The sequence below is a fragment of the Tursiops truncatus genome, chromosome X, assembly GCF_011762595.2.
Source record: "Tursiops truncatus isolate mTurTru1 chromosome X, mTurTru1.mat.Y, whole genome shotgun sequence".
NCBI lineage: Eukaryota > Metazoa > Chordata > Mammalia > Artiodactyla > Delphinidae > Tursiops > Tursiops truncatus.
In genome coordinates, this window is record NC_047055.1 from 92807857 (window position 1) to 92829301 (window position 21445).

The 21445-nt window shown below is 35.9% G+C and overlaps 1 protein-coding gene across 15 annotated transcripts in view; it reads left to right on the top strand.

Moving 5' to 3' along the window:
• CASK (calcium/calmodulin dependent serine protein kinase) overlaps nt 1-21445 on the top strand; it is a 389881-nt gene that overhangs the window by 271396 nt on the left and 97040 nt on the right. For all 15 annotated transcript variants that reach the window (XM_073799304.1, XM_073799307.1, XM_073799309.1 and 12 more), the window contains exons 9-10: nt 1918-2001; nt 13564-13663. In XM_073799304.1, the coding sequence (XP_073655405.1) occupies nt 1918-2001; nt 13564-13663 (184 nt within the window). The remainder of the gene's footprint in view (nt 1-1917; nt 2002-13563; nt 13664-21445) is intronic.

Sequence of the window (21445 nt, forward strand, 5' to 3'; positions counted from 1 at the left end):
CTCAGCAATAAAAAGGAATGAACTATTGGTACATGCAACAACATGGGTGAAGTTAAAATATTTAGGCTGAGTGAATGAAGTTGGACAATAATTAACATGTACTGTATTATTCCATCTATATAAAATTCTAGAAAATGCAAACTAATCTCAGGTAACGGGAGAGTAGATCAGTGATTGCCTGGGGATGGGAAAGGGGACGACAGAGACACAAGGAAGCTTTTGAGAGTGATGGATATGTTCGTTATGATTGTGGTGATGGTTTTATGTTTATATACGTATGTCAAAACTTATCCCATCGTACATGTGCAGTTAATTGTATGCTAATTATACCTCAGTAAAACTTTTTCGGGAAAACAAAACAAATTACATTCAGAGTCTATCTCCCTTTCACCCTTTTTATTGTTTCCATCTGGTTTCATCTACCATCATCTCTCCCCTGGATTACTACAATAACCTCCTAACTGGTCTCCCTGCCTTTTTTTTTTTAAACTCTCGCCCCCTTCCAATCTATTCTCAACACAACAACCAGAGTGTTCCTCTAAACTTGTCAGGTCACGTCACTCCAGCTCAAAAACCCCCCAGTTGCTCCATCTCCCACTCAGAATAAAAGCCAAAGGCCCTTTATGCCCTCCACCAGCCTTGCCACTTCTCTAATCTGATCTACTGTTTACTCCACACACGGGTCTCCTTGCTATTTATTGAAAATTTCGGGTACACTCTCTCCTTTGAAAGGCCTTTGCATTAGTTGTTCTATCTGCCTAGACCCACTCTCTCACCTCTTTTGGATATCACTTTCTCAGTTGAGCCTACTTTGACCATCCTATTTTAAATTGCAATGTACCTTTACCCTGCCTTACTTTTTGCTTTATTCCATAGCACTCTTAACATACTCTATAATTTACCTTTTTTTTGTATTTTCTTATCTTCTCCCACTGAAATATGAGCTACATGAGGGCCAGAATCTTTGCTGGGTTTGTTTACTTGTTAATCCCAAGATTATAGAACAATGCCTGGCATATAGTAGGCACTCAAGAAATATTTCTAAAGTAAATACTTGTAGCATAAAATCTTCCAGATACACTGACAAATTAGACTAGAATCAAAGAGGGAGACAAGGAGAATGAAATGCAGATTGAAATATACACGAGAAGTTGGGGCAACTGGAGATGTTACCACAGAGAGGAATAGATTTAGTGGAAGCATGATCCCCCTCTTAACTACTAAAGGGGTATTATATGGAAGAGGTAGTATGTTTGCTCTATGATCCCCAAGGAGAAGAGCTAGTCCATACAAGCCAGATGTGGGACTAGGCTGAGTAAGAATTTTTTCACTTTCTTAAAATTGTAGTGGGCTGCCATAAAGTAATCTGTTGTATGAGGTCAAACAGAATGATCATCCATCAGGGATTGCAGGGGATCCCACACTGGGAAGTGGTTGAATTAGATGGCCTTGAAAAGTTTGTCCTAGTTTGAAGATACTGTGACTTTGCGGCATGTGGGATCTTCCCGGACCCGGGGCACGAACCCGTGTCCCCTGCATCGGCAGGCGGACTCTCAACCACTGCGCCACCAGGGAAGCCCACTGTGACTTTTTTTTAAATCCAGTTATTCCTGACAACTCAGAATGCTGAGTTAGTTGTGGAGTTAATTTTTTAAAGGCTCATTTTACCTGACAAGATTGTATCAAAGGTAACTTCATACCTTCCTAGTAATTATGATTAATTGTTTTAGCCACATAGCCATATATCTGAAAATTACATGGACCATTATTTTAGCCCTTTGTTATTGCTGAAAATGAAATAATATTTTACTATCAGTTTTGACCTTCATATCCAGTTTGGGCTTACTGTTTATTTAGATTAAGCTCCTTCACTCTTTTAAACAGTTATGTGTGTTCATTATCTTTCATCTTTTATAGGAGCGGGATCGTTATGCCTACAAGATTCATCTTCCAGAAACAGTAGAACAACTGAGGAAATTTAATGCAAGGAGGAAACTAAAGGTAAATTAAAGAAATCATCAAAAAGCCAGATAGAGGCAGTTGATGATAATGTTTTTATTCTGTTTCAGTGCCCATAAATATTATCCTGGTATTGGCTGTTGCTTTCTTACAGCTAAATTCTTACTTCCAAAAGTTACCATTATTTCAATAAGATTTTGGTTTTTTAAGTCATTTAAGGTAATATCTAAGTACAAATCCAAACAATAAGTTATAATAAATGGAAGATTAATCACATTTTAGATTTATGTTATCTCTAAAATTCATAGCAGAGATATAATTACTTTAAAAATAGTAATTTGCTATTATTATCCATTATTGTTGAATTTTAATCTAGGCCATGCTTTCTCAAACTTAAATATTTTGTCAGAAAATGTGAGTTTAGTTCAATGGGAATAATACCAAATTAGAATTGGAACTAGGGTTGAACAGCCATCACAAAGCAGTCAAAATCCCTACTACCGTGGTCTACCAGAAAATATTTTCAAATCACTTTTCTCACTTTTTCTTTATTCTTCCTAGAGTACCTTTCTCCCGTTTACCATGCTCCCTATCCTCCACCCCACCAAAAACAAACAAGCAAACAAACAAAACACAGTATTTACTTCATATGGAGGGCCCATTTGACTTTAAAAGGTTTTTGAGGTTTTTGAAAAAGACCCAGAATAAAATAATGGAATCTTTCAACACTGGGCAAAAATCTTATGGGACAGCATTTCCCTCCTCCCCCCAACAGAGGAAACTATTATATTATGGTCTTAAAATTAACTTATATTTGACTTACTTTAATTACTATTAAAAAACTTAGCTCTGTCCTCTAAGTGGTTGATTAGATGAATCCTCCTTAGCCATGTGACTCCTGCCAACTATAAAACTTCTCTTCATAAGTATTTTCAGATATGTCATAAGTTGCAATAATATTATTAATTCATTGTTATTTGACTTCTGAAATATGTGAATGATTGTATTCAACTCTAGATTTATAAGGACATTTATATGAATTTTCAGGAAACTATGTAGGCTACAGTATTATCATATGGAGCTGAACTGGCCAACATATTAGCCACTAGCCACATGCAGCGTTTTAAATCTAAATTAACTAAAATTAAAAGGTCAGTTCCGGGACTTCCCTGGTGGTGCAGTGGTTGAGAATCTGCCTGCCAACACAGGGGACACGGGTTTGAGCCCTGGTCCGGGAAGATCCCACATGCTGCAGAGCAGCTAAGCCTGTGGCACCACAACTACTGAACCTGCGCTCTAGGGCCCACGAGCCACAGCTGCTGAGCCCACGACCCACAGCTGCTGAGCCCTGCAAGCCACAACTGCTTAGCCTGCAAGCCACAACTGCTTAGCCTGCATGCCACAACTACTGAAGCCCACGTGCCTAGAGCCCATGCTCCACAACGAGAAGCCACCGCAAGCAGAAGCCTGTGCACCGCAACGAAGAGTAGCCCCTGCTCACCGCAACTAGAGAAAGCCCACACACAGCAACAAAGACCCAACATAGCCAAAATAAATAAATAAATTAATTAATTAATTTTTTTAAAAAAGGTCAGTTCCTCAGTCACATTAGCACATTCCAAGTGTTCAGCAACCATATGTGGCTAGTGGCTGCCATATTGGACAGAGCAGATATAGGACATTTCCATCATTGCAAAAAGTTCTATTGGAGAGTGCAACTGTAGAGTAAGGGAAATTCTAACATGTCACTGTTGGTGATGATTATTCCCAGTTAAGCCTTTTTCCTAGTTGTTTTTGCAGTCAGGGGTGCAAACTGGCTCTTCTCTATTTAAAAATCCTCGGCAAAACAATAATTATTAATGACATGCCATTATTGAGAAGGTGCCCAAAGAAGTTTCCCAAGACTTTTGGTTTTTTGCTTTGCTATACACCTGAACCAGTATGGCCTACAAAAGAAAAAAAAAATCTTATCCAAAGTGAATGGTTAGCCGTTTTTGAAGTTAATTTCTTTCCCAAAGAAGCTATTAATTATACTTCTTTCTCAATTCTTCCCTAAAGTCTTTTGAACTCTATTGTTGCTTTGGCCAGTGTGACATGACCCTGTCTGGGATTGAACCCTTCATTGCCCAAATAAAAGCCATTTACTCTAGGGCTCAGGCTTGCCCCCTCACAAGAAACACATGCTGTATTTCTCCCAGAGCCACTGAATCAGACTTGGGCCTAAAATAGCCAAAGTGGTGACTAAGATTCGTTTGGACAGGAGCAAGCTGTCACAGCAGAGAGGGGTCATGTGAATTTACCACATCCCTTTGCAAGCCTCTTTAAAATTTAAGACCCGCCAAACAACCTAGAATTAGGAGCATCAGCAGGGTCATGATTGTTTTTTTTCAGCTTCTGGTAAGGCTGTATTCCTTTGTGTATTCAGCCACCCTGGTTAAAGCTTGTTATACCTACTCTTCTCAAGAAACTAATTCTCATTCTGCCATTTCTGTGAGCTTCTAGAACAGAGATTGCAACTTCCCTGACTTTCAGAGCCCACCACACAATTTATTTTCACAGATGAACAGCTAGGTACCCATCCTTCTACCTAGACACTGTTTTTAATTCCATCAAATGGTGGGAAACACACTAATTATTATGATTCCCTTTGAAGTTCACACAGAGCAGTAGAAAATTGATTTTATTACTAAGTCAGAGGTAGGAAATTTTTATTGTCAGTGGCAAGAAGAAAGTGAATGAGTATAGTGTTATGGGAAAGAATGACCTCTAGAGCTACATCGCCTTAGATGAATTCTGACTCTGGCTGTGTGACCTTGAATGAGTTATTTAAATTTTGTGTGCCTCAATTTCCTTGTCTATAAAATGGGGATAATAATAATAGCTAAGTCATAGGGTTGTAAGGATTTAATGAATTAATATAGCAGTTAGAATAGTACCTAGCAGTCATACATGCTCCATAGATATTATTTTCTATTAACATTTTATTGTTATTGTTTTATTGTTATTTTAATATTTAATACCTTTAATTTGGTCTCTATTTATTAACAACTGTAATTCCTAAATGTACGCTCCATACCATTTTAGCTTTTCCCCAGTAACATCATTTACATTTTTGAGATTTTTAAAGACTTTCAAAAAATTACAGAACACCAAAAATGTCACTGAATAATCTCTATTTATGTGTTTCTTCCAAAGTAATGATGCTTAGACTTTTCTGACCATTTTGATCATCATTTTCCTTCACAGTATCGAGAAAGAAAGGATCTTATACCTGTGATATATTGTAATAGTCACTCCCCTTCTAGTGACTCTAGTATCTTTCCTCTAGTGTCATATCCATCCTGTGATATACATTCTTTAGAGCAGTGGCTCTCAAGTGTGATCCCCAGACCATCAGCATCACCTGGGAACTTATTAAAAATACAGATTCTGAGGCTCTAGTAGTCAGGCCAAAAAAAATTTTAAAAAGGCATCCAGATTGGAAAGAAAGTAAAGTTGTCTTTGTTTACAGATGACATGATCTTGTATATAGAAAATCCTTAGGAATCTGCAGATATCTATTAGAAATAATAAGTTCAGCAAGGTTGCAAGATACAAGATCAGTATATAAAATTGAGTTGTATTTCTATATATGAGCAATGAACAATCTTAAAATGAAATTAAACAGTTCCATTCACAATAGCATCAAAAAGAATGAAACACTTAAGAATAAATTTAACAAAAGAATTTTAAGACTTGTAAACTAATATTGCTGAGAGAAATTAAAGAAGATCCAAATAAATGGAGAGAGATTTAATATTCGTGGATTGGAAGACTCAATATTGTTAAGATGGCAATTATTCCCAAATTGGTCTGTAGGTTGAACACAATCCCTATCAAAGTTTTAGCAGAAATTGACAAACTGATCCTAAATTTACATGGAAATGCAGAGAACCAAGAATAGTCAAAACAATCTGTTGAAAAAGAACAAAGTTGGAGGACTTATATTTTCCAACACTTACTATAAAGCTATAGTATCTGTGGTACTGGTATGGTATAGGGTTAGACGTGTAGATTGGTGAAGAGAATCAAGAGTTCAGGAATAAACTCTTATATTTATGGTCAGTTGATTTTCAACCAAAACGCCAAAGCAATTCTATGGGGAAGGAATAGTGTTTTCAACAAATGGTGCTGGGACAATTGGATATTGACATGCAGTAAAAGACATAAACGGCCACATATTGGATGGTTCCATTTATTTGCAATATCTCGAATAGGTATTTATGTGTGTAAGTCCATAGAGACATAAAGCGAACTGGTGATTGCCAGGCACTGGGTAGTGACTGCTTAATGGGTATAGGGACTTTTTGGGTTGTGATGAGGATGTTTTGGATCTAGACAGAAGTGGTGGCCGCATAACATTGTGAATGTACTAATTAGCACTGAATTGTACACTTTAAAATGGTTAGTTTTGGGCTTCCCTGGTGGTGCAGTGGTTGAGAGTCCTCCTGCCGATGCAGGGGACGCGGGTTCGTGCCCCGGTCCGGGAAGATCCCACGTGCCGCGCAGCGGCTGGGCCCATGAGCCATGGCCGCTGGGCCTGCGCGTCCGGAGCCTGTACTCCACAACGGGAGAGGCCGCAGCAGTGAGAGGCCCGCGTACCGCAAAACAAAAAAAAACAAAAAAGAAGGTTAGTTTTATGTTATGTGAATTCCACATAACCTACTTTTTTAATATACCATATGATAAAAGAGTCTTCTTAAATACTGGCTTTCACTTTGGCACACTTGAAGGGCATAACACATTCCCATAGTAACAGTAGCTCACCACACCAGTCAGCTCAGCCAGGACACTACCCATCCCTCCCCGCCTCAGCCCCAGGCATGCAGGAGGTTGGAGGGGCATGCGTTTATTGAAAAAGCCCCATGGGTGATTCTGATAAGTTTACCTTATTGAGAGTCATTACTCTAAAGGACAAACTTGTAATTGGTCTACAAAATTCCATCATAATGTACATATCATAATTTAATTAACCAGCTGTTGGACTTGGACATTGCTTCCAGTTTTCCACAACCATAAATACTATTGCATTGACTCTATTTTCACTAATCTTTGTACACCTCTGATTATATCCTTAGGGTAAGTTCTTTGCTACTGGAATTGTTGGCATCAGAGTGTATACATGTATTTAAGATTTTTGATCTCTATGAGTAACTTACCTTCCAAAAGGCTTATACCTGTTTATAAATTTTAATGTATTTTTGGTAGTGAGCTTATTATTTTTGCAGTTGAACCTTTTTCTCATTCTGAAAGTTTTGTGAAACTATTTTATGCCAGAACATAAAACATTATTCATTTTACTCTACTGAAATTTCAAGACTGTTACTCATTATTGGTTATAATACTGTCAGTACTCAGCAATCAGAAATTGTTCCTTTCCATATTCATGCATTCATTTTGGCATTTAACCTATTCAGCAAGCTACAGGACACAACAAATCCCTAATGAGAAAATTATTTGGACAAGTATAAAGCATTGACATCATTTTTCAGACTGTCTTTCGAACTGTAGGTTTTAAAAGTTTATAGAACCCTACATGTGATTTGAATTATCACACATTTCTTTTTATTTTCCTTTCTTTCTTTCATTATTTTATTTTACACGTGTGAATGATGATGGAAAATTTCTTTTCACCATTTTGGTTATCAGACATTTCATATGTTGAATTTTTCCCCTCCTTTTATTTCATACCGAGCTCTAGAATTTTAATACTTCAGTTTGTTTACATCCTCTAGAAATAATACTTCTTATATAAACTACATAGTCCTGAGTACAGGACTAGATATGAGGATTGTATTTTCTCAGACTGAATATTAGGATGCATGGGACAGACTGTGTGATCCAGACTGTCTGGAAAATCTGTGCTCTGTGGGTATGTGTCTCTTAAGGAGGCATACCTGTACTCTAACTCTGGATGCCATTTATATGAAGGAGTTACTGTGCAAGGGGGCGAGGTGTGGAAAGGGGCTGTGGGTGTCTGAGCTTGTCTATCTAGAGAAGAGGCTCAGCAGGAAATCTGTTCTAGAAATCATTCCCTTTGCTTCATGAATTAGAAAGCAAATTTCCCTATAGTGAAGTATGTCAAAGATATTCTGTACAAATAGAAGCAATATTCTGTATTTGGGTAAGTTTATTGCAATCACTTCAGGAAAGGGTGAGTTGAATCTGTGTAATTCGATTTAGAGGATAAAACTATTTATTCCTTGTATATACAGAAAGTGAGGGAGATTTCTGATAACTTCTATAATTTTCCTTTATTGATTTTGCAAATTGCAAAAATATAGCCTGCATTACTTCTCTGACTTACCAGTCGGTCTCTTGGGTTCCTACAGTTTGTAGAACTAGAAAAAATTTGTTTAGGAATTCCATTTTCCAGTACTCTATCCAATACAATAGCCAGTAGGCATATGTGGCTACTTAATTTTTAATTTTAATTAATATTAAATAAAATTCTAAATTTGATTTCTCGGTTGCACTAGCCACATTTCAAGTGCTCAGTACCACATGTGGCCGGTGGCTACAGTATTGGGCAGTACAGGTATAGAACATTGCTGTCATCACGGAAAGTTCTGTTGTACGGCACTGCTATCTGCAAGAGTGAGGCTACACCTAAGCAGCACCTTTTGAGAGGTCAACCAGGAAGCTTTAATTAGCTGCCTTTTGTCAGTCTTCCCCCTTCTATCAATTCATCAAGAGCTACCTTAAAGATTTATCGAGGACCTTTGTGCCCTAATGAAAACCAGCACTTACGCAGAGTCCTCTAATTACAGGAGAGAACAGTAAATTAGCAGAGAGGTTGCAGGCTCCAGCTCCTCAGAGCAGTAAATCTGGTATCCAAAAGGCACCTTTGATTCTAAACCTGAAAACGGTTATTCTGGTATGAACAGTTACATAAATAATAATTGACGTGAGTTTGACCTTATATTTTATAAAGCAATTCTATTAGTTGCTGATTCTGAAATATAGAGTTTATTACTCCCAAAGTTAGACAGTGTAGCTTTTGAAAGTTATTATATACATTAAAAGACCATCTTTATGAAATACTTTTACACAGACCGAAAAGGATTCCTAAGATATCTGTTCCATGCAATTGCTCTGAAATATAGCCATATCTACTACACTAACAAGTCTCATTTTTAATCTTCTTCAGAGAAGATAGCACAGCCTCCTTTAATCATATGCCCTGACTTAATTTTGAAACTCTAGCTTTTCGACTTTTGTTTAGATTATGCTTAAGTATCAAATACACATAGGCTATGCTGACTAAACTGAATGATAACTTTGGTTGTGACTATATGGAGAGAGATGGGAAGTTCTGATTTAATTAATGATCTTACCTCATTATCATCTAGGACCTAATTCTTACATGTAGTCAACCTAAATCCTTTAACATTTCTGCCTCGAAATGATTTTCTAGCCTTTTGGTCAGCCTCAACCACCCCAAATTCTCCACCCTTTTTACGGTTTTGAGTTGTGTTCTGAATCTTAGTAAGATGATCCTCTCTCAAATTCTTAAGTCACACTTGAATTTGTATGTCCCTGTGATGCGTTTTGCCCCCTCAGTATATCACAAAATGATTGTGTGACCTTGCCACTTGGGTGCAAAGCCAGTTTTCTATATCTCATACTTGTGTGTTTTGTATTTAGACTTTTAAAAATATACCTCCCTGCCCTTGGGCCTATCAGATTTCATGGTACTTGTTTCTGAGCTCAGTTAGGGGGCACCAGAAAGGGGGTATTGGCTTTTGACTCTGTCTTCAAGTCAGTAATTCATCTGTGTTCAACTCTCCTGTTCCTTACTTAATAACTTTGTTGCTTCCCTAAGTGCATGAACAGTAGCTTAACTTAGCAGAAGTCTGAGCTGACCATTTTCTTTGTTTGTTTTCCACTTCCTTAAATGAGACACAGAATCATCTAGTGGGGAGTGTTCCATTTTGATGTTTGACGTATTAGCTACAATTATGATTGAGCTTAATTACTTGTAGTTCGCTTTTTCTTTGAATTTAAAATCTGCCTTCTCCTTTCTAGGTTAATTTGCTTAGTAGAAAATTGTATCATTGGGCTTCCCTGGTGGCGCAGTGGTTGAGAGTCCGCCTGCCGATGCAGGGGACACGGGTTCGTGCCCCAGTCCGGGAAGATCCCACATGCCGCGGAGCGGCTGGGCCCGTGAGCCATGGCCGGTGAGCCTGCGCGTCCAGAGCCTGTGCTCTGCAACGGGAGAGGCCACAACAGTGAGAGGCCCGCGTACCGCAAAAAAAAAAAAAAAAAAAAAAAAAAATTGCATCATAAATATTAGTAATAAGATTGTGAATTACTGTCTTTTTTTTAATATATTTTTTTATTTATTTGTTTTTATCTTTGGCTGTGTTGGTTCTTCGGTGCTGCACACGGGCTTTCTCTAGTTGAGGCAAGCAGGGGCTACTCTTCGTTGCTATGCGCAGGCTTCTCATTGTCATGGCTTCTCTTGTTGCAGAGCACGGGCTCTAGAGTGCAGGCTCAGTAGTTGTGGCGCACGGGCTTAGCTGCCCCGTGGCAAGTGGGATCTTTCCAGGCCAGGGGACCAAACCTGTGTCCCCTCCATTGGCAGGCGGATTCTTAACCACTGTGCCACGAGGGAAGCCCGTGAATGGTCTTCTTAACTCAAAATTGTTACGTTTTACTCTCAAAACTTACTGAAGTATAAGTAAGATATACTGAAGTATATCTTCTAAACTAAAGTAGATAGAAAACTTCTTTATGAAGGATTTAATAAACTGGAAAGTTTGAAGAACTACTTGTATAAGATCTGGTTTTATGTTGTTATATCCACAGGCTCTTCAATAGCAACAGTGTAGTAGAGGGGTTGGCAAACTACAATCTGGGGACCAAGCACTCACATAAGAGCTTTACGATTTCACAAATTAATACATCTATATTTCTATTTATATATATAAAGTTTTATTGGAATACAGTGATGGAAATTCATGTACATATAGTCTATAGCTGCTTTCACGCTAAATGGCGGAGTTGAATAGTTACAACAGAGACTATATGCCCTGCAAGCCTAAAATATTCACTGTCTGGCCTTTTACAGGAAAATATTTTTGACCCCTAGTATAGTAAAAACCCTTGAACTGGGGAGAGTAGTCAGAAGACCTCCATTCTGTCTACTCTCGATTCTGTCTCTAAGTTGGCAGCAACCTTAATAGGTTACTAAGCCTCTCTAGACCTCAGTTTCTTCATCTGCAAAATGAGTCTCCTAGAATGAATCATCTTGAAGGTTGACTCTCCAACTCCAATAAAATTCTATAAATCCATAAACTGTTCTGGAACCATTTTGCTGTTTTACATAATAGCTTTGCATTGAATTTTTGAACCACATGCAGTCACTGAGTTTAGAGAGCTAAATAAACAAAACTGCTAACCATAAGACAGATAAATTAGGAACTTGCTACTATTGTTTCAAAAGAATTTACCTCTCAGGGCTCTTTTAAATAGTGCTTTCCCAGTATAAGTATTTCTAGATCTTTGACTATAGTGGTAACTAGAACAGGCCTTGAAACATAAAACTAACATATTAAGAAACTCAGCTGAACTTCATTTGGAAATAAAAATAAAGCATCTCTAAAATTTTAGTTTCAGTGTATGGGAAACATGTACTTTGTTTGATCTATAAAAATTCCATTTTCACCCAGCTTTTAGGGAACATGTGTAATATGTAAAGTGAAATAAGCTTCTACTACAGAAAGAAGAACTCAACATTCAGTACTATTTTTTTCATCATGGTAGCTGACCATAAAGTTCTGCATAAGAACCTCTCATGCATTAAGCCTGGACTATTGGAAATCTAAAAAAGTTGCCTGGAATGGTATCATCAAGATCACTTCTCTACTTTTTGCTCTTCCCTTTCTGTTTATATTTGCTCTTTTTCAGTTTATATTTGTAGAAAGAAACCCTAACATAACCACCCCCCAAAAAAATGAACCTTGTAGAAATGTGTTTCCATTAATAATGTTATTAGAATTATTAGTAATTATTAACTTTATTATTATTGTGATTATTAATGATATTTAATAAATACCTATATACACAAAAGTTTGATCTTTCTTTTCAGAAAAATCCAAGAGTTCAATATTTAAAATTTAGACTTAAGCTGCTTTACACTTAGACTACTAGGGTGATACGATACTTGGACTACCTAAGTGAGCAATTCTCCCTAAAGCAGCAAAGGCTCTACTCAGGTTCTAGCTACATATTAGTAGGGTTAGTAATAATTTGCACTTACAAAATGCTTTATGATTTGCAAAGCACTTTCATAAACATTACGACTTTTGACAATCACGTAAGGTAAGCTATGTCAGTTTTAATATCCTCAGTTTACAAATGAGAAAACCTCAAGAGGTTAAATGATTAAATCAAGTAAGGTCATGCAGATGGAAAGTGGCAGAGCCCAGGAACACACCTGGATATTCTGACCTACACCTAACACTCACGTGATTCAACACATACAAAATAACTTTTATTGTTCTTATTGTTACTGAAACAATAATTCCCAACATTTTTCTACCCAGTAGTCTTAAGGGATATCATGGACTCAATATGACAGTGGTTCTCAACTAGGAATCAAGGGAGGCTATGCATGAAGTTTAGAAGAGTCAACATGTAGTTGATTCTGCTGGGTGGCCTGAGTGAGAATACTGTACAAGAGTAACACATAGTCATTATTAATATCAAAAAGAAAGGAAAAAAAGATTTAAAAAAAGAAAAATGACTCACATTCCTACTACCCAGGGATAATTAATACTATTAACATTTTGGTATATATTCGGTCTTTTATATCTTTATTAACTTTTTTTTTCAAAAATAAGATCACACTACTACAGATTTTTTAAAACCTTTTTTTGTGTAATTCATCACAAACACCTTATCATTTCAGTAAACACTCTTCTGCAGCATCATTTTATAGTGACTGCAGAATATTTCATTGTCTAGGATATGTTTAAGTTCAAGATGTAAATGGTTTCATATACTTTTACAATCCTCAACAGTGTTAGTCTGGTATGTGCGTGTGTGATTTATCTAAAGGAATCCAAAATTATTTAAAACCACCTCTTTTCTAGCTATCATCTCCTATATATTTGACCTTCTGAATAATTCTTAAATAAATATTTGGTAATTAACTTTTTTGTATTTATGTATTTCTTTTTATCAATATTTTTTATTGAAGTATAGGTGATTTACAATGTGTTAATTTCTACTGTACAGCAAAGTGATTCAGTTATACATATATACATTCTCTTTTTTTATATTCTTTTCCATTATGGTTTATCTTAGGATATTGAATATAGTTCCCTGTGCTATACAGTAGGACCTTGTTGTTTATTGTATTTCTTTTAATAATATCAATATATATTTTTCAGGACTTCCCTGGCGGTCCATTGGTTAGGACTCCACACTTTTCACTGCCAAGGGCCTGGGTTCAATACCTGGTCAGGGAACTAAGATCCCACAAGCCACGCAGCATGGCCAAAAACAAAAACAAAATTTTAAAATATATATATATATTTTTTCATCTCTTTGCTTTAGGGTGCAGTACTAGCAGCTGTTTCAAGTCACAAATTCAACTCATTCTATGGGGATCCCCCTGAAGAGTTGCCAGACTTCTCCGAAGACCCTACCTCCTCAGGTAATTGAACCATTCATTCATTCACCAGCGTGAATCATTTAGTGTCTACATACTTTCTCTTCCATTATGAATAAACTTTTTCTGTGAATCTAGTCAGATCCTCCATGGGATTCTAAGGAAGTTTGTCAGCAGCCAAATTCCATCCGCATGTGTCTGATTCCTTTTCATTTTAATACCGAAATTGCTTTCCCCTACTGCTCCAAACTGACATTTCACTTTTTTTAATCTCGGAAATACTTCTTCCCCTTTCTCCCCTCCAGACCCAACACTGTACTTCATCCAATCCAACATTTGTAGTCAGTCTTTTTGAATCTTTGTGATTACCTTCTACCTCAACAAAAATTTCCGATGTAAGATTTCCCCATGTCAACTGTAGCAGATCAGACTTTGGAACAGCACTGCTTTTAATTGAATCTTTCAATGTAAAGCTGTCTTGTGAATTATCTCTAGAAACAATTTACAGGTTCATCTCTTTTTATAAAGTCTATAGCAAGTCTACACAAGCATTCAAGGGAGAGGAGCATAGAAGAAGAATTGCCTATTTTGATGAAATGTATATAGATACTCCTGAAAAAACCCACTAATGTTCACAAAATTATTTTATAAAATGCTTAGATTTCCATCTTACCAGTGAGGTATTCTCAAGGATTATTTACTAAAAATACATAGGACTCATTTATATGTATATGTAAATGCATGTATATGTGTTACAGTTTTTAATTTTTATTTGTGTATTTATTTACTTAACTCCTATATCATATGTCCTCTGGCCTCAACTTTTCTTTCTTTCATTAGAATTACTCGGTATTTGTCATGTGGTTGACTTTGCGCTAGTGATTTGATTTTTGTACTCTCGGACTGGCTCATTCAATATTCGTGCATCAGCATTGGAATCAAGGCCCAGGGCCCTTCCTAAAGCATGAGTTGTTTGTCCTTCACTGGTAGCCATATAGGAAGAATGGATCTGCTAAGCTTCTTACATGTTGGAACCATGAGCAATTTGTCAGTATTTATGCTTCTTCCTTCCTCTGTTATACACGTATGTGCACATACCTGCTCACATACGCATATACACACAGAGAGTTTCTTACCAATTGGTATGTGCTTATACCTTGTGCAGAATAACAGGATCAAATTTCCCATTCCAGCAGCTATATAGTTCCTTATTTTGACCTTTACCAGTTGGGATGTGAATCTTCCTCTTTTGAGTGAAGGTGATTTCCAAAAGCATTCATAAATGGGAATCTTCGAGAAGAGACTCTGAGGAGGACTTGCTCTTTTCCTCTTGTGCTGACTTGGTAATTATCCAGAGTCCTTCCCACAGGAAAGGCAAGGCATAGTTGTGTTGTAGGTATATTCCCCACCACTCCCTATTGTTTCACATCTGTCTTTTTTCCTTCCAGTCCATTTTGTAGCTTTCTGTTGTTGTTAGCTCAGACCTCCTTCTTCCTTCCTCAAACTCAGATTACAGTTAACCCTTTCTAGGGGGAGTGAATCTAGTAACAGTTTTATGTTGTACTGTGGCTACATGATATAGTCACATACTTGGAATATATTTAGAGATTTTGGGTCAAGATCTCTAATACCATTTTCATCTTTAGAAATGGGAAGAGAGCAGGATGGGCCTTGCAACAGCTTCAAAGACCTAATCTTTAATGTTGCCCCTTAATATTTACCTCTGCTTAGCAAGACTTTAATGAGCTCTTAAGTATTCCTTTCTGTGAAGAGCTGGATTTTTCTTTTAGGAAAAGGAATTGTCTATAGTTATGCTTATTTTCTATTAAATACATTTTTATTGCCCAATTTTTTTCTGTTTTTTTTTAGTACAATCTCTAAACGATATGGTTGAAATAGTTTCTGATTACAGTATTTAATTTTTTTTTACAGTATTTACTTTTTAAAAAAGGAAATTTCTCACACTGTCTTGTGGGTAGCCTGCAAGCCCTCAAATTAGTTGTTCACAATTTTGCATATATTGCTTCCCTTTCCTGTAGTCTCACCCTATGCCTTTTTTTTTTTTTAAGTTTCTGGAGCTTAACGATCTTGCAAGCAGTCTGTATCTTCATTCGATGTGCTAAATGTCTCTAAAATATTTTTGAGGGCACTGTCCAGCTGCTATCAATAAAAGATAAAATTGTTATGCAGTGTAAGTGTCTGATTACCTACCCTAAATGAAGAGGAAATTTTTATATAGTCAGATGTCAAAGACAAAGGAAATTTTTGAAGAAAATTTTAATGTTTTCCTAAATTTCACATGGCTATCAGGAATTATCATATGTTCCTAAAATTAACTTTTAATACTAGGCCATTTAAAGGAAGGCATTATCTATTATTGTCAGCATTATTTATCAAATATCTGTCTTTGCAAATTTCCTTTACTGCAACTAACAGCAATGGTTGTATGGTTAGTTGCAGAAAGCCTATGATGTTTTATCTAGACTCATATAAGGGCTTTATACTTACATAAGTTAACACATCAGTATTTTCATTTTTCAATGCATTTTTATTTTTAATATTTTCATTAATTTTAAGCCTAAATTCTTCTCTGTTTAATCCTAGCCCTTTAATTCTCCATCATTTATTTTAAGTTCCCAATGTTATCCTTTCCACTGCCTTTCTGTTCAAATTTGCATGGGTTTGTTTTACAGTACAAAACATAAAGCACTTTTCATCTTTAGCTGAATGTTCTTCCAGAAAGCCCATGTCAAAAAGAAAAAAGTGATCATAAAGCATGTGCTTGTAGGGCAGGGGTGAGGGGGTGGGGAAGGAGGAGTTAGAGAGAGAACAGTATAAGGTCGCCAACTGTCCTTTCCTGAGATGGACTGTTTTTCATCTTTAGATAATGCCTTTTCTATTCTTTCTGTGAAATGATAGTAAATGGTAGTTTGTTAAATTTTTTTTCTTAATGACCTTGCTTGACAAAATTAAAAGCTGGCAATCCTATTTTCCTCCCCGCAAATTCTATTCAAAATCATAATTTTAATTTTTAAAAAATAATTTAACAGAGCCTTTCATTAACAGTGGAAAAAATAATTTAAAATGAATCAGTTTGTCATCTAAAGAAGAGTTTAACATGTTGAGGTATGCTGTTTACATTGTAAAATAATGTTTATATAATATATTTTTTCCTATTTTGTTTATTGAAATTAGTCCATTATACATTCTCTAGAATTTGTTAGGTTTAATCTTAAGATAAACAGTGTATTGTTGCTTTGTTACTTAACAAAGTGGAAATATTCTGTTCTTGTCTTTCAAACCAAAGAAGTCAGAATCAGAACCCAGGGGATGTTCTCATGGAACACAAGGGCTCACTTTGGGCTCAGCTAAGAGACCATGCTTCTTGTGGCTCATCTACTGGGCCCAACTGTGGCTTGATAACCCGCTTGCTCTAAAATCATACTGTTTGTTGTTTGTCCATATGCTGCCTTCCTCCTAGGACTTCTAGCAGCAGAAAGTAGGTATCCCTTTGCTTTCCTCTAAGGTTTATCTTTTATGCAAAAGTGTTTGGCTTTGCATGGTTCATAATCAGCTTGACTTTTTCCTTGGCTGTTTCTGCTTAGATGTTTATTTATGAATTTTAACACTGCTTGACCATACAATGAAAACTTGGATATATTGATTTCCTGAAGCATTGTTATACAGATAATACTAACTTCTTACTTCTTTCATAAGAGGAAAAAGAGGCAGTGTTAAAATTTTAAGTGCACTTAATATTATTTCACATCTGAATTTCAAGCACAAATACATTAATTCCAGGGAAAGGCTAACAATTTATTTTATAGTTTGCTTTCAAGAAAACTTTCAGGGTAAGTGAACGTTCCTTTAATCTATAAGCAGTTTTTTTTTTACTCTGTTACTGACTCTATTTTTAGCTTATTGACATGGAGCTGTGAAATAAACTCCTGGATTCATGTCTCTTAACTTCTACCATCAGAAAGAACATTTATAAAGAATAATGTAATAGCTAGATTTTCATTACAAAGGGATATAATTTGAGTATGTGAGAATAGTAAAGTAAAAAGTATGTAAGAAATTACATACACACAAATGAGTATTAGTAAAACTAAGGCAATCTAAATGAGATGGGTGGATTGTATCAATGTCAGTATTCTGGTTGTGATATTACACTATGTTTTGTAAAAAGTTACCAGTGAGGAAAATAATACAGGGATCTCTGTATTATTTCTTACAACTGCATATAAATCTCCAATTATCTCAATAATAATTTCAGTTAAAATAATAGAATAAATCTTTACCTCAACATTGTGCTTACTGGGGGGAAAGTATATAAGAGACAAAGATAAATAGAAAATCTGGGTGCTACTAATTAAATTCATTGCCACACTTTCTTGCATTAATTACTTGTAGCTCAAATTGCAGCCAATTTAATATAAAAATCTCACAGTATGTTACTTATCTGTTGCTCTCTAATGAATAAGCTCAAAACAGCATTTATCATCTAGCAGTTTCTATTGGTCAGGAATCTGAGCATGGCTTAGCTGAGTACCTCTGGCTCAAGATCTCTCATGACATTGCAGTCAAGATGTCATCCAGAGCTGTGATCTCATTTGAAGGCCCAACTGTAGGGGGAATCCTCTTCCATGCTCACTCACATGGGGGTTGACAGGCTTCAGTTCCTCACGGACTGTTGGGCCTCTCCATAGGGCTGCTCACAGCCTAGAAGCTTGCTTACCCTGGCACAGATGATCAAAGAGAGAGGGCAAAAGTAAGAGAGAGCACCCAAGACAGAAGCCACAGTCCTTATAACCTGATCTCAGAAGTGACATCCTATCACTTCTGCCCTCTTGTGCTTGTTACAAGTGAGTTAATAAGTCCAGCCTACACTCCAGGGAAAGAATTGATTATATAAGGGTGTGAATACCAGGAGTCAGGGATCTTGGGGGCCATCTCAGAGGCTGCCCACTATGTACAAGTTAATAACCATTGGAATGTAAGACACTTCCCATTTGTAACTGTTTTTGTTTCTCCAGATTTAGTACCCCTCTCCTTTTTTTTTTTTTTTTTTCCAATCAGCAGACCTATTGTGTCATTTGGGAATGAAAACATCTTGGAGGTATCAAGCAGTGCTTTTCCTTAGTTGTAAGGCCTTATTATGAATGGGCACTTAACAACCAGCAGAATGTTATTTAAAGTACTTTGACAAATTTGTGCCCAGTGATGTTGCTATTTGGAAATACAGATTGTTTTAACAAGTAAAATGGCATTAGAATTATGGTATCTGTACTCTGACAGAATACATTTGCAGAGTTTTTACTTCTTTTAACTAATAAATTTTAAGGCATCTGCACTAGAATCTATACATAAAGAATCTAAAGCATTTATCACCATGTGTAAGTTTTCATAACTTGAATTGGATATAGCACAGATGCTTAAGTCCAAAATACAATTTTCATTACAGGATTCACTATTACTTATAACTTGACTGATAACCAGGATTTGCTTTGTACAGTGGGAATAAAACCTGTTGTCCAGGGGTAGGGGTGGGGGGAGAGATTGACTGCAAAGGGACAAAAAGGAACTTTTGTGGAGTGATGAAAATGTACACCTAAATTGATGAATTTTAACTTAATTCTACCTTAGTAAGCAGATTTTTTTTAATGCTACTGTGCTTGCAAGGAAGGGCTTTAATTGAGTGAGTGATATGAATGTATGTGTACTGATTCAGTGTTATATAAATAGGACTGCTAATGTAATAGGAAATAGAGGTTATTGATAACTCTTCAGGAGAAACTAGACTAGATTGAGATGCTGAATTTGCTCAGTGATATTAAGTTTTATAGCTATACATATAATTTTTAAAATATACACATACAAATCTTTGTTGCTGAAATAATTGCATACATGGGTATATACGCGGTTTATCAGATGTATGCAGTGTATACATTTATCAAAACTCATTGAATGGTACACTTAAGATTTGTGTATTTCACTCTATGTAAATTTTACCTGAGAGAGAGAAGTATTAAAATCTATGCTGATGTACTTAGAGGTGAAGTGTACTGATGTTGACCATCTGCCACTTATTTTGAGATGAATGAAAAATAAGATGAATTGATGTGTGGATAGATATGTGATAAAGCAAATATCGCAAACTGTTAATTGTAGAATCTAGGTGGTGAGTACAGTTCTTTCAACTTTCCATATGTTTGAAACTTTTTATAGTAAAGCTAGGGGGAAATAGTTTTAAGACAGACTCAACCTACTTTGACACTGAGAACGTTTTTAACATTCAACTATTTATTTTTCTGTCCTCCTTTCAGGTTATTTTTACTCAGTCAACTTTTTTATGAGACTTTTCCACTCTTGTAATGAAACTGTTCTAGACTCAAAGTTTTATTGACCTTTAAAGCATATTTCTCTAAAGAAATAGACTCAGAAAACATTTTTAAAACAGGTGATGTATTTATGCTTCTTTTGATTATTACTTCATAACAGTAGTAGAAAACTTTTTAGAAAGTATCAGTGAGATTCTTGGAAAAAGTAGAAATGTTCAAAGTTAAAATGTATAATTATCAACCTAATTTTTAGATACAAACTTGATTACCAAATGAATTATGCAAAAGTTAAAGCAAAATACTATTCTGAAGACAGAGCTTGATTACTTTCTAATAAATTTATCATTGTGAAAGTTTGGACCAAAGCGTAAGAAAATAAACCTTATATGGTAAACAAAATTCAGGTCAAAAAGAAAATAGAAATTGGATATCATCTCATTACCAAATGCAGATTATTCAGGTGTGTTGCTGAGGGTAAAACATGGTTTCAGGAGGGACCAGTCTGTAGTGGAAGGACTAGGTGTTAGAGACCTGGGTTCTAAGACTCACTCTCGTACTCACTGATGTGGCTCCGCAGTCATTTAACCCCAATGAGCGTCCGATTTTTCAAATATAAATACACTTGTCTACAGGACAGGGTTATTATGGAATCACATAAGATAATAAGTGTGAAAAGCACTTTGGAAATTATAAACTGTTACACAAATAGAAGTATTAAAATAATTTTCATTGTGACTTTGAGGAAACTGCTATAAAATAAACTGTTTTCAGTGGTTACATATTTCTCATTATAATATTTTATTTGCAATTCTTTAGAATTTGCTCAGAAAACAATCATTTTAATCGAACCTATTTTATTGTGTCTCTTTGTACAAAGCACACTGCAAAATGCAGCCTGGAATACAAAAGTGAATAGAATACCTACAGTCCTGCCATTAGATAAATTGCCCTCTGAGGTGAACTTATGTACTATTGTTTGTTTGTTTCTTAAGATAGTTACAAGTTTATTCAGCGGTTTTATAGAGAAAAACATCCTTTTCAGTTTCTGAGGAAAGTCAATAGCTCTTTCAGATATGACAGTATTGATCAGCAAAATAAATACTAGTAACAGCTTAAGAGCTTGTGTGTGTTGTGTTGTTGTGTTGTGTTGTATTAATTATTACTACTGCCTCTGTGTTTAAAACAATAGCAATGGAAAAGCCCCAGAAATGTCTTTGTGTACATTTATATTTTATAATGAACTGAAAAATTATGAGATTTTTACATGGGCTGGGTGTTGAACTGCGGATATCAATCGTACGCATCTGTGGGATATATGGTTCTGCTGGTCATACTCAAAGAAATAATGAAACTTAGAAGAGGTGTCAGTAGGAAGTGTTAAAATGATCAAGGGTAAAGAAAGATTTTGAGGTTAGACCAAATATATATGTTTATTCAATATGAAAAGACAAAGGAGAAATTGAATAAAAACTATAATTTTCCTAGC